This window comes from Ichthyophthirius multifiliis (genome assembly GCF_000220395.1).
Source record: "Ichthyophthirius multifiliis unplaced genomic scaffold scaff_1120509251248, whole genome shotgun sequence".
Taxonomy (NCBI): Eukaryota; Ciliophora; class Oligohymenophorea; order Hymenostomatida; genus Ichthyophthirius; species Ichthyophthirius multifiliis.
In genome coordinates this window covers 140,394-159,745 of record NW_004086059.1, presented here as the reverse complement: position 1 = coordinate 159,745, position 19,352 = coordinate 140,394, and the positions used below count along the sequence as shown (strand labels likewise).

General features: G+C 17.1%; 4 protein-coding genes across 4 annotated transcripts, besides 25 other annotated features; 2 read left to right on the top strand and 2 right to left on the bottom strand. All coding sequences in view use genetic code 6, as the record gives it.

The window, feature by feature from the left end:
- Positions 1–752: 752 nt before the first annotated feature.
- IMG5_168600 (transcription initiation factor tfiid, putative) lies at positions 753–1,859 on the top strand (the record flags this gene model as incomplete). The annotated part of the gene is made up of 1 exon (XM_004030012.1): positions 753–1,859. One exon carries the CDS (start codon positions 753–755, stop codon positions 1,857–1,859), a length of 1,107 nt encoding a protein of 368 aa, XP_004030060.1.
- Positions 1,860–1,883: 24 nt separating this feature from the next.
- Positions 1,884–1,922: a microsatellite.
- Positions 1,923–2,009: 87 nt separating this feature from the next.
- Positions 2,010–2,089: a microsatellite.
- Positions 2,011–2,063: a microsatellite.
- Positions 2,071–2,177: a microsatellite.
- Positions 2,074–2,173: a microsatellite.
- Positions 2,080–2,209: a microsatellite.
- Positions 2,090–2,217: a microsatellite.
- Positions 2,103–2,205: a microsatellite.
- Positions 2,179–2,205: a microsatellite.
- Positions 2,200–2,269: a microsatellite.
- Positions 2,270–2,991: 722 nt separating this feature from the next.
- On the bottom strand, positions 2,992–4,388 carry IMG5_168590 (ttf1 protein, putative; the record flags this gene model as incomplete). The annotated part of the gene is made up of 2 exons (XM_004030011.1): positions 2,992–3,692; positions 3,764–4,388. The coding sequence occupies 2 exons, from the start codon at positions 4,386–4,388 to the stop codon at positions 2,992–2,994; spliced, it is 1,326 nt and encodes a 441-aa protein (XP_004030059.1).
- A 503-nt stretch (positions 4,389–4,891) lies between these two features.
- Positions 4,892–6,387, bottom strand: IMG5_168580 (hypothetical protein; the record flags this gene model as incomplete). Its single annotated transcript, XM_004030010.1, has 4 exons — positions 5,934–6,387; positions 5,629–5,889; positions 5,303–5,587; positions 4,892–5,257 (listed from the first exon to the last, which is right to left on the bottom strand). The coding sequence occupies exons 1-4, from the start codon at positions 6,264–6,266 to the stop codon at positions 4,892–4,894; spliced, it is 1,245 nt and encodes a 414-aa protein (XP_004030058.1). The 5' UTR covers positions 6,267–6,387.
- Positions 5,261–5,291: a microsatellite.
- A 100-nt stretch (positions 6,388–6,487) lies between the features above and the next one.
- Positions 6,488–6,528: a microsatellite.
- Positions 6,489–6,531: a microsatellite.
- A 241-nt stretch (positions 6,532–6,772) lies between these two features.
- Positions 6,773–8,258, top strand: IMG5_168570 (hypothetical protein; the record flags this gene model as incomplete). The annotated part of the gene is made up of 4 exons (XM_004030009.1): positions 6,773–7,110; positions 7,164–7,317; positions 7,370–7,842; positions 8,199–8,258. Exons 1-4 carry the CDS (start codon positions 6,811–6,813, stop codon positions 8,256–8,258), a joined length of 987 nt encoding a protein of 328 aa, XP_004030057.1. The 5' UTR covers positions 6,773–6,810.
- Positions 7,807–7,862: a microsatellite.
- Positions 8,259–12,210: 3,952 nt separating the features above from the next.
- Positions 12,211–12,248: a microsatellite.
- A 186-nt stretch (positions 12,249–12,434) lies between these two features.
- Positions 12,435–12,490: a microsatellite.
- A 154-nt stretch (positions 12,491–12,644) lies between these two features.
- Positions 12,645–12,671: a microsatellite.
- Positions 12,672–12,708: 37 nt separating this feature from the next.
- Positions 12,709–12,794: a microsatellite.
- Positions 12,712–12,814: a microsatellite.
- Positions 12,718–12,814: a microsatellite.
- Positions 12,720–12,810: a microsatellite.
- Positions 12,735–12,825: a microsatellite.
- Positions 12,737–12,837: a microsatellite.
- Positions 12,742–12,874: a microsatellite.
- A 1,585-nt stretch (positions 12,875–14,459) lies between these two features.
- Positions 14,460–14,572: a microsatellite.
- Between the last annotated feature and the right edge of the window lie 4,780 nt (positions 14,573–19,352).

Here is a 19,352-nt window from a genome sequence, read left to right as displayed (position 1 = left end):
TAAGCGTATTTTCTAAATGGATGCAATCATCATTAATGCAAACACGAAAAGACATAGAATAAGTCATATTTCGTTGTATTTTGAATTCTTATATAGATTTTTTGAAATTCATTTCGAATTCAAAGGAGGAAAATTAATAATAAATTCCTTAAATCCATTAATAATTTCGTTTATTTTTAAAAGGATAAGAATAATCATTTATATCATTATAAATAAAAAAGCAAATTCACATTTTATATTAATCTGTAATTTCAAAGCAATATTCCCAAAGCGAAAAAGTACAAGAAATAATAAACGAAATAAAAAAAAAGCCAGAAATAAATATATCCTAATATGCGTTTGAGAGTTTAACATGTTATATGAATTCTCATAGACATTAAATAGATTATTGTTGTGAAATAATAGAAAAAAATATAAGAAAAAGATAACCATAATCTTTATATGATAAATAAAATTATCCAAATAATGAATATTATGTAACTTTTCATAATTAAAAATAAGAAGATGATGAAGATGAAGATTAAAATTAATTAGACATACTCACAGATTATGAAGAAATAAACTTTTTTCATAAACTTGAAGTTTTTAGGAAAAAAACAAGCAAAGCGCATGAAATTCTTGCTTTTTAGAAAGCCTTCAAACACCTAGATTATTTAAATGAAAGAAAAGAAATTTCTAATTCAAACGAAAAAGTAAATTCTACTTAAACTCTTTACTCAAATCTAGTTTTCTCTATTAAAGAAAAAGCACTTATGGTTTAAGATTTTCTCGAAAGAAAAAATCTTGACAACCCAAATACTTATCCTAATATCTTAAATATAAGAATAGATGACGCTAACGATATAATTACATGCATTGAAATAAGTCGTTCTTCAAATATAATTTTATGTGGAACCGAAGATTCCTAAATATTACTTTATGATTTATATTATTAGGAAAGTTTTTCTGAAAATCAAAGCATGATATAGAATATATTTGATAATATGCAAAACACTAGCTAAAAAGATCCTTTAATAAAATTAAAAAGTAAATTCTAAGGTCATGAAGACACTATAACTTCTTTAAGTATTTTATACAACGAAAATTTTTTTATTTCCTCTTCTACGGATTTAAGTATACGTTTATGGGATATAAGAATGGTGGTCTGTATATAAATTTTCAAAGGACATCTATCAACAATTTGGTAGTGTAAATTTGCACATTAAGGTTTCCTTTTTGCTTCTTGTTCTGCTGATAATACTGCTATAATATGGTCTACGAACTCTATTTATCCACATAGGGTTTTCGTAGGGCATTCCAGGGATGTTATTTTGGCAGAATTCAGCTTTTCTTTATCACATTTAATTACTGCGGGATTGGATTTTGTTGTGAAGTTTTGGAAAATTAAAACTTCGTAATGTGTATTGAGTGTTTAATTTGCTTCATAAATTACTGCTTTGAAAATTTCATATAGTGGAGCTTATTTGGTTATTGGATAGGAAAATGGAGATATTAGAATTTGGGATTTAATTAATGTAGAATAAGAAAAATGTGTTCATATTTAAAACATTTTTAGTAGAGATCCTATTAGATTTGTAGATATTTCTTTTGATGAAAATACTGTTATAGCAGGGACTGATAAGTTATTGGCTTATTATTACGTTTAAGATTTTAAATCTAATACTGGAAATGATGTATATGAAGATTTCTATATTGGAGAATAAGAATTTATACAAAAAATGAATGATTAAAGATTTGATGGAATCGAACCAAAAGAAATATTTGAAATTTAAAAAATTAAAAGCGAAAAATATTTAAGAGCTTAAATGCATAATAGAAATTTTATATTAGCAATTTCGAAATAATCGAATATAAATTGATATATAAATATTATAATATATTAATTAAATAGAATTTTGTTTAAATAATTTTTTTTAAATAAAATTAAAAAATACATTTTAAAAATGAAATATAATTATTATATAAAAATTTTATTTTATATATATAAAAAAAATAAAAAATTGTACAATTATAAAATTATATATTAAAAAAAAAAATTAATATATAATTAAATAAAATAAATAAAAATAAATATATATATTTATATATTTATATATTTATATTTTTATTTAATATTTTTTTTATATTTTATATATTTTTTATTTTAATTTTATATTTTTAATTTTATATTTATTTTAGTTTTTTTTTTTATCTTTTTTTTTTTATATATATATTTTAATAATTTTAGATTATTATTTATAACATTTTTATATTTAAATTTTAATAATTTATTTATATTATTATTTTAGATATAGAAATTTTTTGACTTTTATAATTTTTTTATAAATTTTCATTAGATTTGTACTAAGTTTTTTTTTTTAATATTATTTAATATATATATTTTATATTATCTTCAAGAATCATATACTAAAAAATTAAACATTAATAATTTTATTTTTCTATTAAAAACTATTTATTTAACTTTTTATTTGTATATAATTATAATTAAAAATGATAAATAAATACTTATGAATTAAAAAAAGGATGATAATTCGAAATAAAATTTGAATAAAAATTTAAATAAAAAAAATGTTATAAATTAAAATCAAATATAGAAATTATTCTAAATAAAGTTAAGAAAAATTAAAAATTTATTAAGTAATTTTTTCACCATATAAAAAAGCCAAAAACCTCAGATATATATTTTAGAATTATTTATATTTACTTTCATAATATTTGCGATTTAAATTATAAAATATAATAAATTTAAAGTAATAAAACACAAGATTAAAAAATATTAATCCAGTAATAATTTTTTTATATCTAGATAATGAGTATAAATAAGATAATAAATACAGAGATAAGATTATTAAAAATTCACTTAAATAATTAAAAAAAACATATTTTTATTTAAAATAAATTAAAAAAAATATAGGTAGAATTTTGATTGTTTTGTAAGTAAAGAAGTTTAAAAAAAAGCTAAAATAACATGATTTAAAAAACAAAAACAAATCAAGATTTTTGTAAATAATTATTTTTGAAAAATTCAACTAATTCATTTTAAATACCATTTTATTATGTTTTTATTTTTTTTAATAAGCTTGCACCATCTTGTTGATTTTTTTCGAAAGATTTTTTTATTTATAAAAGCTCATTATGGAATTCTTTTTTAAAATCTCCTCTTTTTTTAATAATGTTCCATCTTTCCTTATTTTCTTGAGTACTTTTATTATTAAAAATCTTATCGAAATCAATTTCTCCTTCGCTTTCTACATCTTATTCTATTATCTGGCTAACTAAATCTTCATCACTTTCACTAGTGAAGTTTTTTCCATAAAAGAAAATATATCTTTATAATTAAACCCATTTATTCCTGCAATCATCTTTAGATTTAGTTTATAATTTTTCAGCAATTTACGTCCATTAAATAGATCCTTAATTTTAAAGTTCTTAAACACCAGGGTAATTTATAAATGCTAATAAAAATGTTGTATTAGCATCCAAATCTAAAATATCTCTTTTTCTTTTATTTTTATTATATTATTTAAGTGATTCTTCATTGAGCTTTTCTGCATTTTTTTCAATTTCATTTCTTAATTTTTTTCTTTTTTTTAATATTTTTATTCCACTTAATTTCTATATTTTTTTCAAAAGTAAAACTAATTCTTAGATTTTCCAAAAACCTTTTTTTCTTTAAGAATGATTATCTTCTCCTTTTTTTTTTTTTTTTTTTGGTTATTGTTATTTAATAATAAATTAAAAAGTCTTTATTATAAAAAAATACCTATTTCTTTATATTTATCTCTAACATTTAATTCAGTTCTTTCTAATTATTCACCAATAAATTTCCATTTTCTACCATGAATTTCTACTAGCTTTATTAATTATTAAGTTTCACACTCATTCCAATTTCCTCCATAGTTATTAGGATTAAATCTTCTTCGGCAAAAATCATGACAGCTTTATACTGATCTATAAGGAAGACATTCTGCTATTTAAGACCATGCGCCTAGAGTTTCTTTTTATGGTTTTTCTGCAGAAACTAGTTTAAGTAAACTTTTTTCATCTAAATTTTTTTCATATGCATATTTACATAATGCTTGCTTTAATATTTAGGCTTCTTCGTCTGTAAATTTACCTGTTTTTGGTATTTCTGTATATATTTTTTAATTCCATTTTCTTGATTGGGATTATTAAAGTAAATTTATGCTTTTTAAATTTTTGGATTCTATTTCATATTGTTTGTTTTCGTTTAAATTAAATTAAACTGCTTTTTTTATTTTTTAAGGAGGTGTTTACTGTGAATCGGCTTTATGAGATTTATGTTTTTTTAAAGAACTTTTTTTAATTTTTTTTTGCTTGTCTTGAGGAGATTAATTAACTTTTTTTTCTTTTTTTGTTGTTTTCATTTTATTTATATATATTTTCTAAAAATATGTTTTTTTTTTAATTAAAATTATACATATATATAAATTAATAGTGCTTTTGTTTTTTTATTGCAATTATTTTATAAAATATATATAATTATTTTTTATTTTAAATATTTTCTTTACTTTTTGAAAGAAATATTTACCTTTTAGCCTTTCTTTATTTACTTAAATATATCTTTTTTTTATTAATAGTATTAAATTATATAAGCCAATTTTATTCTTAATCTTAAAGTCAATATTTACTTTATAAAATCATATAATTGTCAAAATAATTATAGAAAAAAAAAAAAAAAAAAACAAAGAAAGTTAGATATTTTTTACATTCAATAATTATTAAAACAATTTCAAAATTAAAATATATATATATATATATATTATAATAGTTAAAAAAATTAGTAAATTAAAATTAAAGAAAAATTTTAAACAAAAAAAAAATAAAAGTAAATAAACAAAAAAAAAAAAACATTATAAATACTTATATTTCATTATCTGAGACCTTTAAGAGCATTTAATTTTTCATCAATTTCTTTTTATCTAGATTACAATTATTCTACATTTAAATTAATTGAATGATTTAATTATTCGATTCTATGAGGATATTAATCAATATCTTAAATATTCTATTAAACAAAATGTGAAGTTAGTCCATTAGAAATAGTTTATTCTTTTAAAATAATTAGCTTTTCGAGTCTATCTTCTATTTTTCTGACATCAATAAGATATTTTTTTTTAGTTCCATGTATTTAATTTTTCATAGAAAAAAGTCTATCTTCAAGAAAAGCGATTTCACTATCAAAATCAGTTTATTGTTTTCCATTATTATTAATAATATGTATAATTTATTAAACCTATATTATTTATTTTTATTTTTATTTTTATTTTAATAAAATTACTTTATCTTCCAAACAATCTATTTCATACAATATTCTTTCTTAATTTTCTTTATCGAATTTTTCTATTTCTGAAAAAAATACATGTTATTCTAAATTAGCGATGGCTATTTTTTTTTCACTTTCATTTATTTATTTTGGAAAATGAGATATTTATTCATATATTTAAGCTCTTCTTGCTTTATCATGTAAAAGTTCTAATTCACTCCTTAACATTCCTATTTCTCTATATAAATTACTCATATCTCCTTCATATTATTTATGAATAACATCTACATATCCATCAAGCTTTTATATTTTTTTATTTTTAAAAACAATTTTTTTTTTACACAACGCTTCACATCTTCATTTTAGACAGTTTTGTATTATACTTATGCATAATCTATATCTTCGTTTCTTTTTAATTATAATGAAATTTAGTTTTTAAATTCTGCAAGTAAATTTTGAATATCTTTTCTGTTTTTGGCAATTTTAACGTCTACATTTCTATATATATTCTAGGCATCTTCTTTTATTTTTACTTCTGCGATTTTTTAATTATTATTAAGGGCTTATTACATATCTTTTAAATCTGTTTTTATTTAAGAAATCTATTTTTTATTTATTTAAAATAAATAAGTAAAATATAAATTACTGATTAAGAAGTAGATTTGAAATTTCTCTCTATTTATACAAAAGTTTATTAATTTTTACTAATATTTATCTATGCTTCTAATTTTTCTAATTTAGAATCAAATTCAACACTTTTTTTCTATACAGTCTTTATATTTTACTCTATACTATTAATTTTAGGCACTGTTTCTAATAAGCCTAACAAAGGCATTAATGCATCATGTTAATTACAAACTCTATTTAGATTACCTTCTATTATATCTAAACGATTTTATAATCCAACATTATTTCCCATTGTATATAATTCATTTGTATTATGGATTTCAGGACTATCTAAAGGAATCATTTTTTTCATATTTGATTATGATATTTAAGATACTTATTATGATTATTATTAGTTTGAAGCGCTTAGTGGTTATTAAAGATGTTAATATTAGTATTATTCTTATTGTGATATTTATGATATACGTGGAGATATTATATTCATTGATGGAGTACTCATATATTTTTTTGTTATTCTTTCTATTTAGGTTATAGTTTGTTTTTTTTATTATTTTTTGTAACGTAAAATATTTTTTTTTTTTTTTTTTTCGCTTTTTATTTTCTTTTGCTTTTTTATTAATTTTTTAAATTTAAATATTATTATTTTTTTAAATGGAATAAATTAAAAAATTTATATTTGCTTTTTTAAAAATAAATAATAAAGTTTTTATTATTTTACATTAATATGTGAAAAAATCATTATATTATATATTTTTAATAATAAAATTAAATATTATTTTATTTCTTCAAAAAAAAAATAAAAAAAAAATTATAATCTTTATACATATTTTAGCAATAAAAAAAAAAAGATATTTTCTTAAAGCAAATAATATATTATAACTTTTTTTTAAAAAAAAATGAAATATAAAGATGAAGTAGAAGAAAGTGATAATGAAGAAGAGTAAGAACAACAAATACAATAGCAAATAAAAAGTTGTCCATATTGCGGGTCAAGAAGTGAATCAATATATTAAAAAGAAGCATCAATACCAACATATGTAATATCAATAGCAGCAGTTTTTTTTTTTTAGTTTTGGTCTATTTTCATAATTCCAATAATAATATAATCAACATAAATGATAGCTAAAAGATGTTATGACTGTGATCAAATAATATAAAAACATAATTTATTTAGTATACCATCTTTAAGTGATTAGGTAATTTATTTATTTATTTTTTTAAATATTTTATTTTATATTAAAACAAAAAGGTTTTGAATTTCAGATTTGGTTCATGTGCAGTAATTTTATCTAGGAAATATGCATATATAATTCTTACTTTATTAATAATTATATTTACTTACAGATAATATGCATTTGGATTAAATAATATAGAACAGAATGCTTCTAATTTACCTTAAAACAGTAAAAAAAAAATATTTGTAAAATAAAATGGCAAATAATAAATTTAAAAAAGATATTATAACTAGTAGCTGGTAAGAATATGTAAATAATTGTGGAAAAGATGTTTATTTAAGTAATGAACTTCGCGCAAAGAGCAATTTTAACAAAGTTTATTTATAAAATATTGTTAAATGGCAAGGAGTCTTTATGTCATTTTTAAACAAACCTCCTAAATTTATGAATTCTAATCAATTCTATTTTATAAAAGTGAAAATGGAACCTTCTGACTCTGCAATAGGAAGCCCTGATTTGGCTTTAAAAGTAGAATACTTAATACATTAATAATATTAAGATACTTTAAATTAAATTACTGAAGGTGATATTATTTTATTCAAGGGTAAATTTATTATTATGGGAGATGAGTTTAATGAGCATGTTTTAGACTTAGACCATATAGAAAACACTGATAAGAAAAAAAATTGGAAGATATAAAATACATTGATGGTTAATATGATGAAAAAGATAAAAATGATAAAAATGATAAAAGTAATAATAATTGATAAAAAATATTTTTAAAATTAATAATTATATTTTTTTTTTGTAGTTTTGTTTGGAATAGTTTTTTTTTATTATTATTATTATTTTTAGTTATTTTTCTTGATTTTTTTTAAATTTCTAATATATTATAATTATAAAAATTATAAAAATATGATTTAATTATTATTATTATTATAATTTTTATTTTATTATTAATATAAAATAAATTTTTAAAATAATTTTATTAATATTACTAATATTTTAATAAATAATTTTTTATGCCATTTGCCTTTATTAATATTTTTATGTTTATAATTTTTCTTTATTTATAAATTAAGAAATATCCGTAAAATTTAGTTTTTTAGCGTTAAATTTTATTATTTAAAAACGACTGCTTTGGTTTTTCAGGTTTTATCTATTATTGATTAATTTTTTGTTTATATTATTTAATTATAACATACAAAAATAATATTTTTAAAAAAAAAAAAAAATTTAGGCTTCAAAATTAGAAAATCTTAAAATAGGAATTTTAATTAATAATCTATACTTTTTTTGATTACTTATTTTTTTAAAATAATATAAATAAATTTTTATCTAAATTGCATTAATAATACAATTTTTCATATCTAAAATTAAAATTAAATAATGTAAATATTTTATTTTATTTTTGATAAATTTATGAAATAGAAAAAACATAAATAATTTAAAATAACTTATATAAATATTTTTTATAATATTTAAGACATTTAATTTAAAATAATATAATATGTTTATAAAATAACTCCTTTTCTTTATGAAAAAAAAAAAAACATATAATTATTTGATTAAACGCATATTTTTTTTTCTATTATTTATTATAATAAAACAAATAATACAAAAAAAAATTAAAAAATACAAAATTCATATAAAAAAAAAAAAAATCTCCTTTATTAATACTTGTTAAAGTAATAAACATTATTAATTATAAAAAAATAAAAAATTAAGGATTTATTAAAAAAATAGTATAACTATGTTTAAGTTATTTGTAATTCTTTTAATATTTGAAATAGCGTTCTAATATTAAATAAAAATATTAAAATGTAATCATAATAAGATAAAATAAGTGAAATGTGGAAATATAAAATAAACTGTTTGTTTAATAAAAAAGGTGAAAACTAGTAAATTTAAAAAAGAATAGAATTTGAAAACAAATGTTTTGCTTGTAAAGAAGAAGATTCTTTATTTTATTTTTAAGGAACATGTTCTTAATTTAATCATAAGTATTTTATTTGTGACCCGAATGATATAAATAGTGTATAATGCCCAAATATAAATTAACCTGTTTGTGGATATACAAAGAAGGAATAAATATAATATGATAATAAATGTAAAGCTTGTAGTAATTTAAATGTTCTTTTTTATAGTTTAAATTAATGTGATTTTGATGATTGATCATAAAAATAATAAAAACAACAATAAAAATTTTCTGTTTTTTTTAATTTTTATTTTTTTAAAAAAAACTATATATTGTATTATTATTTTTATAGTTTAAAAATATATAAAGGGTTATATTATAAAATTATATATTTATGTATTTGTTTTTTTAAAAATTCTTTAGTTTTTTTTTTTTTTATCTTGGTTCATATTCTTATATTTTTAATTTAATTCTTTATTATTAGTTTCAAATTTCCTTCACAAAAACTATTTATATAATCTTCAAATTATTAACTACCGTTTATCCAACTTTTATTTTTTTGTACAATAAAAGTAAATAAATATTTATTTTTTATACTTTTTAATAAGAACTTATAAATTTAAAATAAATTAGCTTTTACATAAACTAAAACAAAATTATTTAACACTCTCTTATTCTATATTATTTCTTATTCTAAAAAAAAACAAAAAAAAGTTAAAATATAAAATTTGTTTTTTATTTACTTTAAAAAATCAATTTTAATTAAAGTATTTTAAAGAGAAATTTATTAACATTCCATCCCTAAATCTAAGAGCATTTATTCATTAAAAACTTTTTTTTATTTAAATGATTTCTTACAATCTAAAATTAAATCATTAAAAATGCTTTAAATTCCTAACCTATCTTCCTCAATGTAGTTAAAAAAATTTATTTCTTAAGGTAAGTTTTTAACTAAAATTATACTTTCATGTTCAGAGTTCACTTCTTGATTACATAATAAATATACAGGTTTCTAATATTTAATAAATTTCACTTCTTCTATTATATTTAAAAGTTCTTATATATTTTCTTTTATTTAATTTTTATATATTAGCAATACTCCATCCATACTTCTTATTGTTCTTTACCTTAATTAGCTAAAAAGATTGTTTCCTTTTAGAATTTTAATATTAACAATATATTTTTTTTTATTAATTTCTAATTCTTTAGAAAAATGTTGTATTCCTAAATTTTTTAAAGAATTTTTTTTCAAATCAATTCCTAAAAAGTTCCCTAGAAATTTTTTTTTACCACTTTTTTAATGTCCTAATATACATATATTTAAATTTTTTTGTAATAGCATTTTCTTTTCTTTTATTATCTTTTTGTTTTCAATAAATTATTCTTCCTTTATTTTTTTATATTTTAATAGTCTTAAAATATTATTAGATATTTCTTCATATTTATTTAAACTTATATTTTATTTTTTTAATTAATATATTGATATATTATATATAACCCTTTATAATTAAATGAAATAAAAGAATTAAATTAAATTTTAAGAATTTTCTCAGTATTTTTTCTCTTTTTTTATACAAAAATATTTAAATTACTTTTCAATTAATAATAAATGTTCTCAATTTATAATTAAACTCCTTCTTTTTTATTATAATCCTCAAAAGAAATTACTAAAATTTAAAATTAGTTAAATAGAATAGACAATAAAACATTTAATTAAATATTTCCTAAGTAAATATTCTTCAGAGAAACTAAATTATTAGAGTAAATTAAATAATGAAGTGCAGAAAGAACCGTTAAATTATTACTAGAAAGATCTATATATTCTAAGTTATTCAAAAAAAGGGCTTTTTATCCCAAAATCATTAAATCGTTAGAATTTAAATCAGCATTTTTTAATGAAAGTTTTTTTAAATTTGAGAAGTTTTAAGAAAAAGCCAAAATTTAAATTTCTTCGTGCTATATTTGGAAAAAAGATAAATTTAATTCAGTAAAATTTTTCGTTAAAATTTTGTTTTGTGAAAAAATTTCGAAATCTCTTAAAAATTAATTTCTATTTAAAGTGAAAAAACTTTTCTCATTTGAAATCTCTTAAAATTAAAATAAAAATTAAATCGGAGATATTTAAAAAGCAGAATTTTTTTTATAAACTTCCTTAAATTATTTCTTGTTTATGAATATTTGCTAGTTTTATATATTATGGGCATTCTCAATCATTTATTAATAAAATTATTTAATTAAATTGACATTTAATTTTATATAATTTAATATTTCTTTCCCTTTATTAATTTAACTTAGATAAATAATGACTTTTTAGTGATCAGAAATATCATTTATATTCAAAATAAGTTTTTTAAGAGATTAATGTTTATTTATAATATTTATTAAATCATATGTGATATATTTTGCATCAAAACGAAAAGATTTACAATAAATATTATATTTTAAATAATCCTTTTTTAATTTATTTGTTTTTGTTTATTTTTATATTTTTATTTTATTTTTTACATATATTTATTAGCTATTAATGCTTAAGCAGTTGAAAACTGAAATTTCGACAGAAGTTTGAATATTTTTAGGTAAAGTAATAGATTAGGAATTATTAAAGTTAATAAAAGAAAGATTTTTAAAATTATGTGAATATATTAATAATAGTATTGTCTTTGAGGTTATTTTTGATGATTTTCGAAAAGATATTCTCTTTAAATTATTTATTTAGTATTTACATAAACTTTCAATTGCATTGTCATTTATATATGCATCATCTAATACTAGGTTTTCAATAAATTTACAATATTATATTTATTAAAGAAGGCTTTTCATTGCTGATATATTAGAGTCTGAAAATAAATTTTTGTTTTATACATTTTTAAGTAATCCAGAGAGATTAATAAATTTCAAATTCTTTTTGTTTTGTTTTTTATTTTAGAGAAAATAAATAAATATTAGTATTGCTTTAAAAATATAAAATAAAATTACTTTTAATTTTTATATGTTTTCAGATAGAGTATAAACAGAAACATCATTTAAATTAAATGAATTTTATATAGAAAAAGTTTCAAGTTAATCTAAATTTTGACAAAGGAAAAATTTATCGAAAATACTTGCATCTAAAATGGAATTTTCGATATAAAGATGCTTTATTTACTTAAAAAACGACATGAACATAAAATTACTTATAAACTAATAAACATAAGCATTACAATTATTTAATTTTATCGTATTTAAATTTTATATATTTAATAATTAACAAATTTTATAATCTTAGAAATTTAAACAAGTAGAATTAGATAAATCTAAAATTTCCAAAGATTAAGAAATTTCGCTATTTTATAAATATTAGGACAAAAAATCACCGTTTTTTTCATCATCGATTGAAATAATTAAAATTTTTAAACTTTTTAAATATTCTTATAAACAATCAAAATCCAAAAATGATAAATTATTTATATTTATAAAATTTATAATTTTTATAATTTTAAAAATCCTAACAAAAAGTTCTTTATTAATTTTGAATTTATCATTTAATTTAAATACTGAAAACTAATAATTACCTAATACAAAATATTCATTTTTTTTAATATTTTCTTAAACATTTTTTACAATTTTAAACAGATTCCTTTTATATATATATTAAATAAATAAAATATATATAATAAAATATATAATGAAAATAAAAATTATAATATAAAAAAATCTATAAAATATATATATATATATATTTATATAAATTTATTTTTATATATTTATTTATTTATATTTTTTATATTTATTTTATTTATTTATATATTAATTTCTTTATATTTATTTTACTTTTTTATTATAATTATATAATATATTTATTAGTTTTCTATTTATATTATTTTTTATAAAAAAATAAAATAAAAATATATTTTTTTTTTTTTATTAATTTATTTATATTTATACATTTTATTTACATAATAATAATTTCTTATAAAACATGTGTTTAAACCATCCAATCAGTAGAAATGAATTTATAAAATTATCCATTAATAATAATATCATCTTTTTTTATAACTTTTCCTTTTCCAAATTAATAACCAGATTAGAAAAACCCTTCAAAGAAATAGTCTTAAAATATTTTTATTTTACATAAATCTATAGGTCTTTTTAAATAATCTAAAACTCCTTCAAAGCATAAATTTCCATCTAGATCATACACAGTCGCTTTATTTTCTATGTTTTAATACATTTAATATGGTTTAAAAGTATAAGATAGTTATTTTATATTTGTAGAACTTTCCAAATTAAAATTAGGTGGAAATTCTTTAGTATACGGATATATTATTGTTTTTAAAAAGAATTCATTATTTTAGCATATCATAGCTAATTTTAAAGAAGAAATTCTTTTTTCGAGTTTTTTTTTGCACATTAATGCTAATATATTTTCGATTTCGAATTTAAGTATATTTCCTTCTTCAGAAATATCTACAAATTCATTATTTTCTATCAAAAAATTATTAATATTATATTATTTGCTTAATTTTTAGATTTGATTTTCTTAAAATTTGACTATTTTATTTTATCTTTTTATTTCGAGAAAAAGCAGTATTTTTCCTAGATTATAAATGTCTTCTTTTTCTTCTCTTTCTTTTCCAAATCCTAATTTTTATATAGAGCTTTCAAAATCAATAAAAAATAAATTTTCGGAAAATAAACAAAAATTATTTATGTTTAGATTTTGAATTATTTCACCTTTGTCATGCCTTCTTATTACAAATTCAATAATATCTTTGCATAATAAATTCATTTCTTTATCATTAATTTCATTTTTTGCTTATAAAAAAGTAAATTGTGATATATTAATAGCTATTATGGTTAAATTTGAGGTTTTTTATGAGTTAAAAAAATATTTTTTGGCCGATAATAATGATATATTATGTACAAAATATTGTTTTTTTCCATTATTTGAATCTATGATGTGTAAAATATCAATTTTTTATGTATTTTAAATATCTTTTTAACATATAAATAATAATTTAAAATCTAATGATAAATATTTAGAAATATTTGTAGAATTTTTTTGAAGAGTTACTGTGTAGTTTTGTTAAATAAAATCGAATAAATCATCATTATCATTTATATAAATATTTGATTCTTCTATTTCAGAATACTCAAGATAAACTTTGTCTATTTCTAATGAAAAAAATATTTATTTTTAGATAAAAACATCATTTTTCTAAATTTATGGAAATGAATCGGATTATTATTAATAAATAGATAATTAATCATTATTTATATCACTATATATAGTATTTTATTAGAATATTAAGTCATCTGTTAAGTATGGAGAAAATGCTTAAAGAGATGTTTATGATAATAAATTTTACATTATTATTTTATTAAATATTTTATCAGTAATTAATTATTATTAATATTTATATAAATGATATTTTTTATAAAAAAAAAATTAAATAAAATAAATGTATTTTGAATATATAAATTTATATATAAATATATAGAAATAAATAACTATTTATATTTATATATATATATATATATATATATATTTATATATATATATATTTTTACATATATATATAATATTTTTTAATCCATGCTTTTATTATAAATTAAAATAAAATATATAATTTCTTCAAATAAAATATATTAATATGTTAATATTTTAAATTATATATTTTTTTTTTGAAATAGCAAACATATAAATATTAAAAATTGTTTTATGAAATTAATTTTTCTTAAAATATTCTTTTTTATTAATAAATTTTTTTTTATTTTTAAATATATATATATATATATTTATATCATTTTAAAATAAATGTATATGTTATTTAAATTATTTGTATATTTATAAATTAAGAAAAAAAAATTATATATTTATTTTTTATATTTAAAAATAAAAAAATAATTGATTATATTATTACCTTTTAATTCATTTAAATAAACTTTATTTTTTACATAATAAAGTATATCTTTTTTTTTATTTTTGTTAAAGTTATTTTTATTAACCTAATTTTTAAATTATTATTTCAAGACACAAAATTAAATATATTATATGCTAAATATTTATTTAAAAGTATTATTTTTTTTTTCTTAAATTAATTAGAAGGAAAAATATATATATTATATATAAAATATTTATAAAATATACACAAATAAATTTGTATTTTTATTTAACAATTTATTAATAATATATTAAGAAATATAAATAATAAACATGATATTTTAAAAGCGTTCAAGATAAGATTTAAATAAATAATAGGTTAATTAAAGCACTTAATAGTTAAATGAATCATAAAGTACCTTAAATACAAGTATAAATTAAAGTATAAGTATGTAGTTAAATAATTATAAGTATTAATAATAATAAGAATAATTATAAAATGTACTTTAAGCAAATTAGAATGATTTTATTTTAGAAAAGAAATCTTAAAACTTATAATAAAAGCAACAAAATTAAACCAATATATATTTTCATACTCAAAAAATGTCAAGTTTAATAGATTACTTTTAAAAAAGAGATGATTTTGGATAAGGAATATAATAAATTAATTATAATGGTAAAAAAAAAATATTATATATTTTATTTATTAAATATATTTTTTATAAAAAAAAGACTTATTTTTAATAAATGCATCTAATTTCGTTTAATATAAAGCAAGTTAGTTTCCTTAAATTATAAACAATTTCTATTTATAATGTGAACAATAAGGAGGAATATAATCAATAAATAAAGTATAGAAATTTAAAAATCAAAAATATTAATAATTATTTAAAAAGGGCTTAATAGGAGAATTAGGAATCGCTTGGATAAGCATAAATAATCGTTTGTTTTTATGGAAATTCGAATTTCTAGAAATGTGTTAATAATTTATGAAAATCGAAATGAAAAATGAATATTATAATTAAAAAAATGATTAATAATTCGGAAATAAAATAAAGGTTTAAATATTGGATTAAGATGTATTATTTTATGATTTTGATTAAATTATTATTTAAGTTAGTCATGGAGAACCTAAATAATTAATATTTTAGTAAAATATGATTTAAAATTTGCTTGTTGTTGTTTTACAATCAAGAATAGAATTAAAAGACATTAAAATTTATTAGAATAAAATTAAATTATAAGATATTAATGCTAATATTAAAACTAATAATGAATATATTAACAGTGTAAATACTTTTTGTTTTATAATTATTTAAAAGTAAAATAAAAGGTACTTTTTACTTAGAATGGTGATATTTTTTTAGGAGATACAGAACTCTAAAAAATTGAATATTTTCAAAGCTTTAATATTTTTAAAAAAGGAGGTTATTTTGGAAAAAAAATAGAAAAAAAAACAACTTTAAAATAAAAAATTTTCAGCTATTTTTTAAAAAAATCTTCCATATAATAAATCGAATTTGATTAATCAAGAAATTTACTTTATACTTTATCTGAATATTAAACTTTTTGGACTAAAAAAATAGAAAAAGTAAAAATAAAAATAAATTTAAATGTTTGTTTCTTTTAAATAAAAAAAATATAATAAAATAAAGGAAATAAAATAATATTCTTTTGAAAATAATGAAATAATATTCAAAAGTACAATAAAGAATTCTTTTTTTAAAAACTTTCCTCCTGGATCAAATATAATAAGCATAAAAATAGTAGAACAATAAGAAAAAAATGACGTTAATTTATTAGTAATAATGCAAAATGGAATTCGAGTTTATATATAAAGTAAATCAGATAATAGTTTTCAAATTTAATTTGTAAAAGGAATGATTGAACTTCCCCTTTAGAATTATTCATTCAAAAACATAAATTTATTCAATGAAAATCGTGTATAATATTGAAAATATATGTATATATTTAACTTTTTTATTTTAGAATAAAAAAAAAACCATAATAAATCTATATAAATAAATAAAAATAACGATATTAATTTTTTAATAATTAAAAAAAAAAATTAGTTAATAGTAATAAATAAACAATAATATTTAGAAATATAAGAAAAACAGAAACAAATTTAATTTTGTACCAAAACTTAGAATGGGAGTTTAATTTTAGAAAAAAAGGAAAAAAATGCATCAAGATTATTCTATATTTAATCAAACGAATGTTTTACAAGTCGTACAAAAGAAGCAAATACATATTCTGATAGAACACAATTTCTCGAAAATAATATGATAATTCCAACAGAAAAAATATCGGAAATAGTACTTGATAATGATACAAATACTATTGAATAAATAAAAGATGTTTTAGTAATTTAAATACCTCATAAATGGTTATTGAGTCCTACTTATAAAAGTATATATAATAAGCTTTCTAAAGGATTTTCGAATGAGTTGGTAACATAAATATATTTTCCGCCTTAGCACTTTGCTACTTTGACTAATGTAGGAATTTTTTAGCATTATCTATAAAGACCAATAGATTACTTATATTAAATATTAAAAGTAACAAATATATATAAAAGAAGCAATTTGACAATGAAAACAATAATAAGTGATGAAAATGAGCATTTTCTTCTTTTTTAAATGTTTATGAATAGTTACGGGCCAATCGAGACGTTTTCAATATTAACTCATATGTTAGTAACAGCTTGTAATTATGAATATTATATAAACATATAAGTGCATAACTAATTAGAGTAAATACAAAAATAAAAAAGTTAATCATTAACCGGGGAATTTAACGTTTTTTAAAAATATACATAAGACACACCTTATTAATAATAAAATTAGCAAAACTAATTTATTCCTGAAACACTAGTATGTCAGCTAAGTGGTGAAATACTATAAAAAGCCCATTATATTTATTTGAAATATGGTGATATGTATATTTAAGATACATATTCATTTACAAATAACTTACTTTTGTAAAATAAAAACAATAATATTTTCCTTCAATAAACATTAGGGAGAGCTTGTGAATTTAATAGATAACATTATAGTGTGAAATTGGAAGGAATATTGGTTTATTTTAGTAGATTACTTAGACCATTTTGGAATGAGAAGATATTGGAAAAAAAGGCAATTTTTTATTTGGAAAACTAGCATTGCGGCAATATTAGTAAAGATGAAGGAATTTTAATTTGTTAAAAAATAAATGAATTTAAGAGTTGGATTTTAAATGAATGGAAAGAAAAATATGCAAATTATTTAGTTTTATAAAATATCGAAATGAATAATAATATTTATTAAAAAGAAGATGAAGAGTCTTTCAAAAATAATAAATATAATGAAGGAATCGTAGTAGGAAATATAGCTTAGTTATGTGAAAAAATAATTTAGTTGATTAAGCTAGTATTGTATTTATGTGAAAATAATATGAGAGCATTTTTTTAGAAATCTGGCTTTGATGAAAATTTAAAAGAAAAATTAATAAATTTAACTTTTTAAGATGCCATTAAATGCCAAAAAAATCTTAAAAAATACACTTTTATTACTTTAAAAGGATCAAAGAAACAAAATTAGTTTTTGTTGGATAATTACCCTCTTTTTTTTTAACCTAATGAATTAATTATTAATGATTTTTTCAAAAAAAATCCGACTTAAATTAATTTTTAAGAATGTACATAAATCCTTATTGATAATTTGGAATTTTTAAATTAAGATAATTTGTAATAATTTTTTATTCTTTATTTTTAAAATCATGCCTTACCTTTATTTACTGTACTTTTATTAGAATGTTATAAAGCTTATACTAAAATTTAAATAAAATAAAACAAAATGTAAGAAATGTTGTAGTTTTTTAATGTAACTTTTGTACAAATTTTGGAGATGTTAGATTAAAATAGTAAAAAAAATGAAATTTATAATTAATAGATAATGTAAATAATGGAAATTTTAGGCAAAGATAATATAGAAATAGTAAAATAAAAAAAGCTGATTTTTATAAAATATATATATAAATTTTTATTATAAAAAAAAAAGTTACATACAATTGCAATATAAAAAATGTTAAAATTTGATAGAAAAAATGAAATTTTAAAATTAAATTCTATTTTTACAGAAAACGTTTTATTAGCTTTAAATTATGAAAAAGATTTTGAACTTCTTAAGCTTTTTTATAAATACACATAATAAAATAATGATATTAAAAAATCTTATTAAACTGCTTATAAAATCTCCAATTTAAACCTTCAAGAAAGTTCTAAATAATATATTTCTTTATTAACAAGAATAGATTTCACAATGTTGGCTATATTCGATTTGGAATAGATATTATAAAGTGCAGATGAAAATAATAAATTGGAAATTCAAAAGGATCTTAATGCTTTGCAAAAATAGGTAAGTTTGTTAAAATTGTAAGAGCTTTTAAAAGAATATTACGCTTAGAAAGATTTATAGTTGTTTAATTTACTTGATTCTTTAA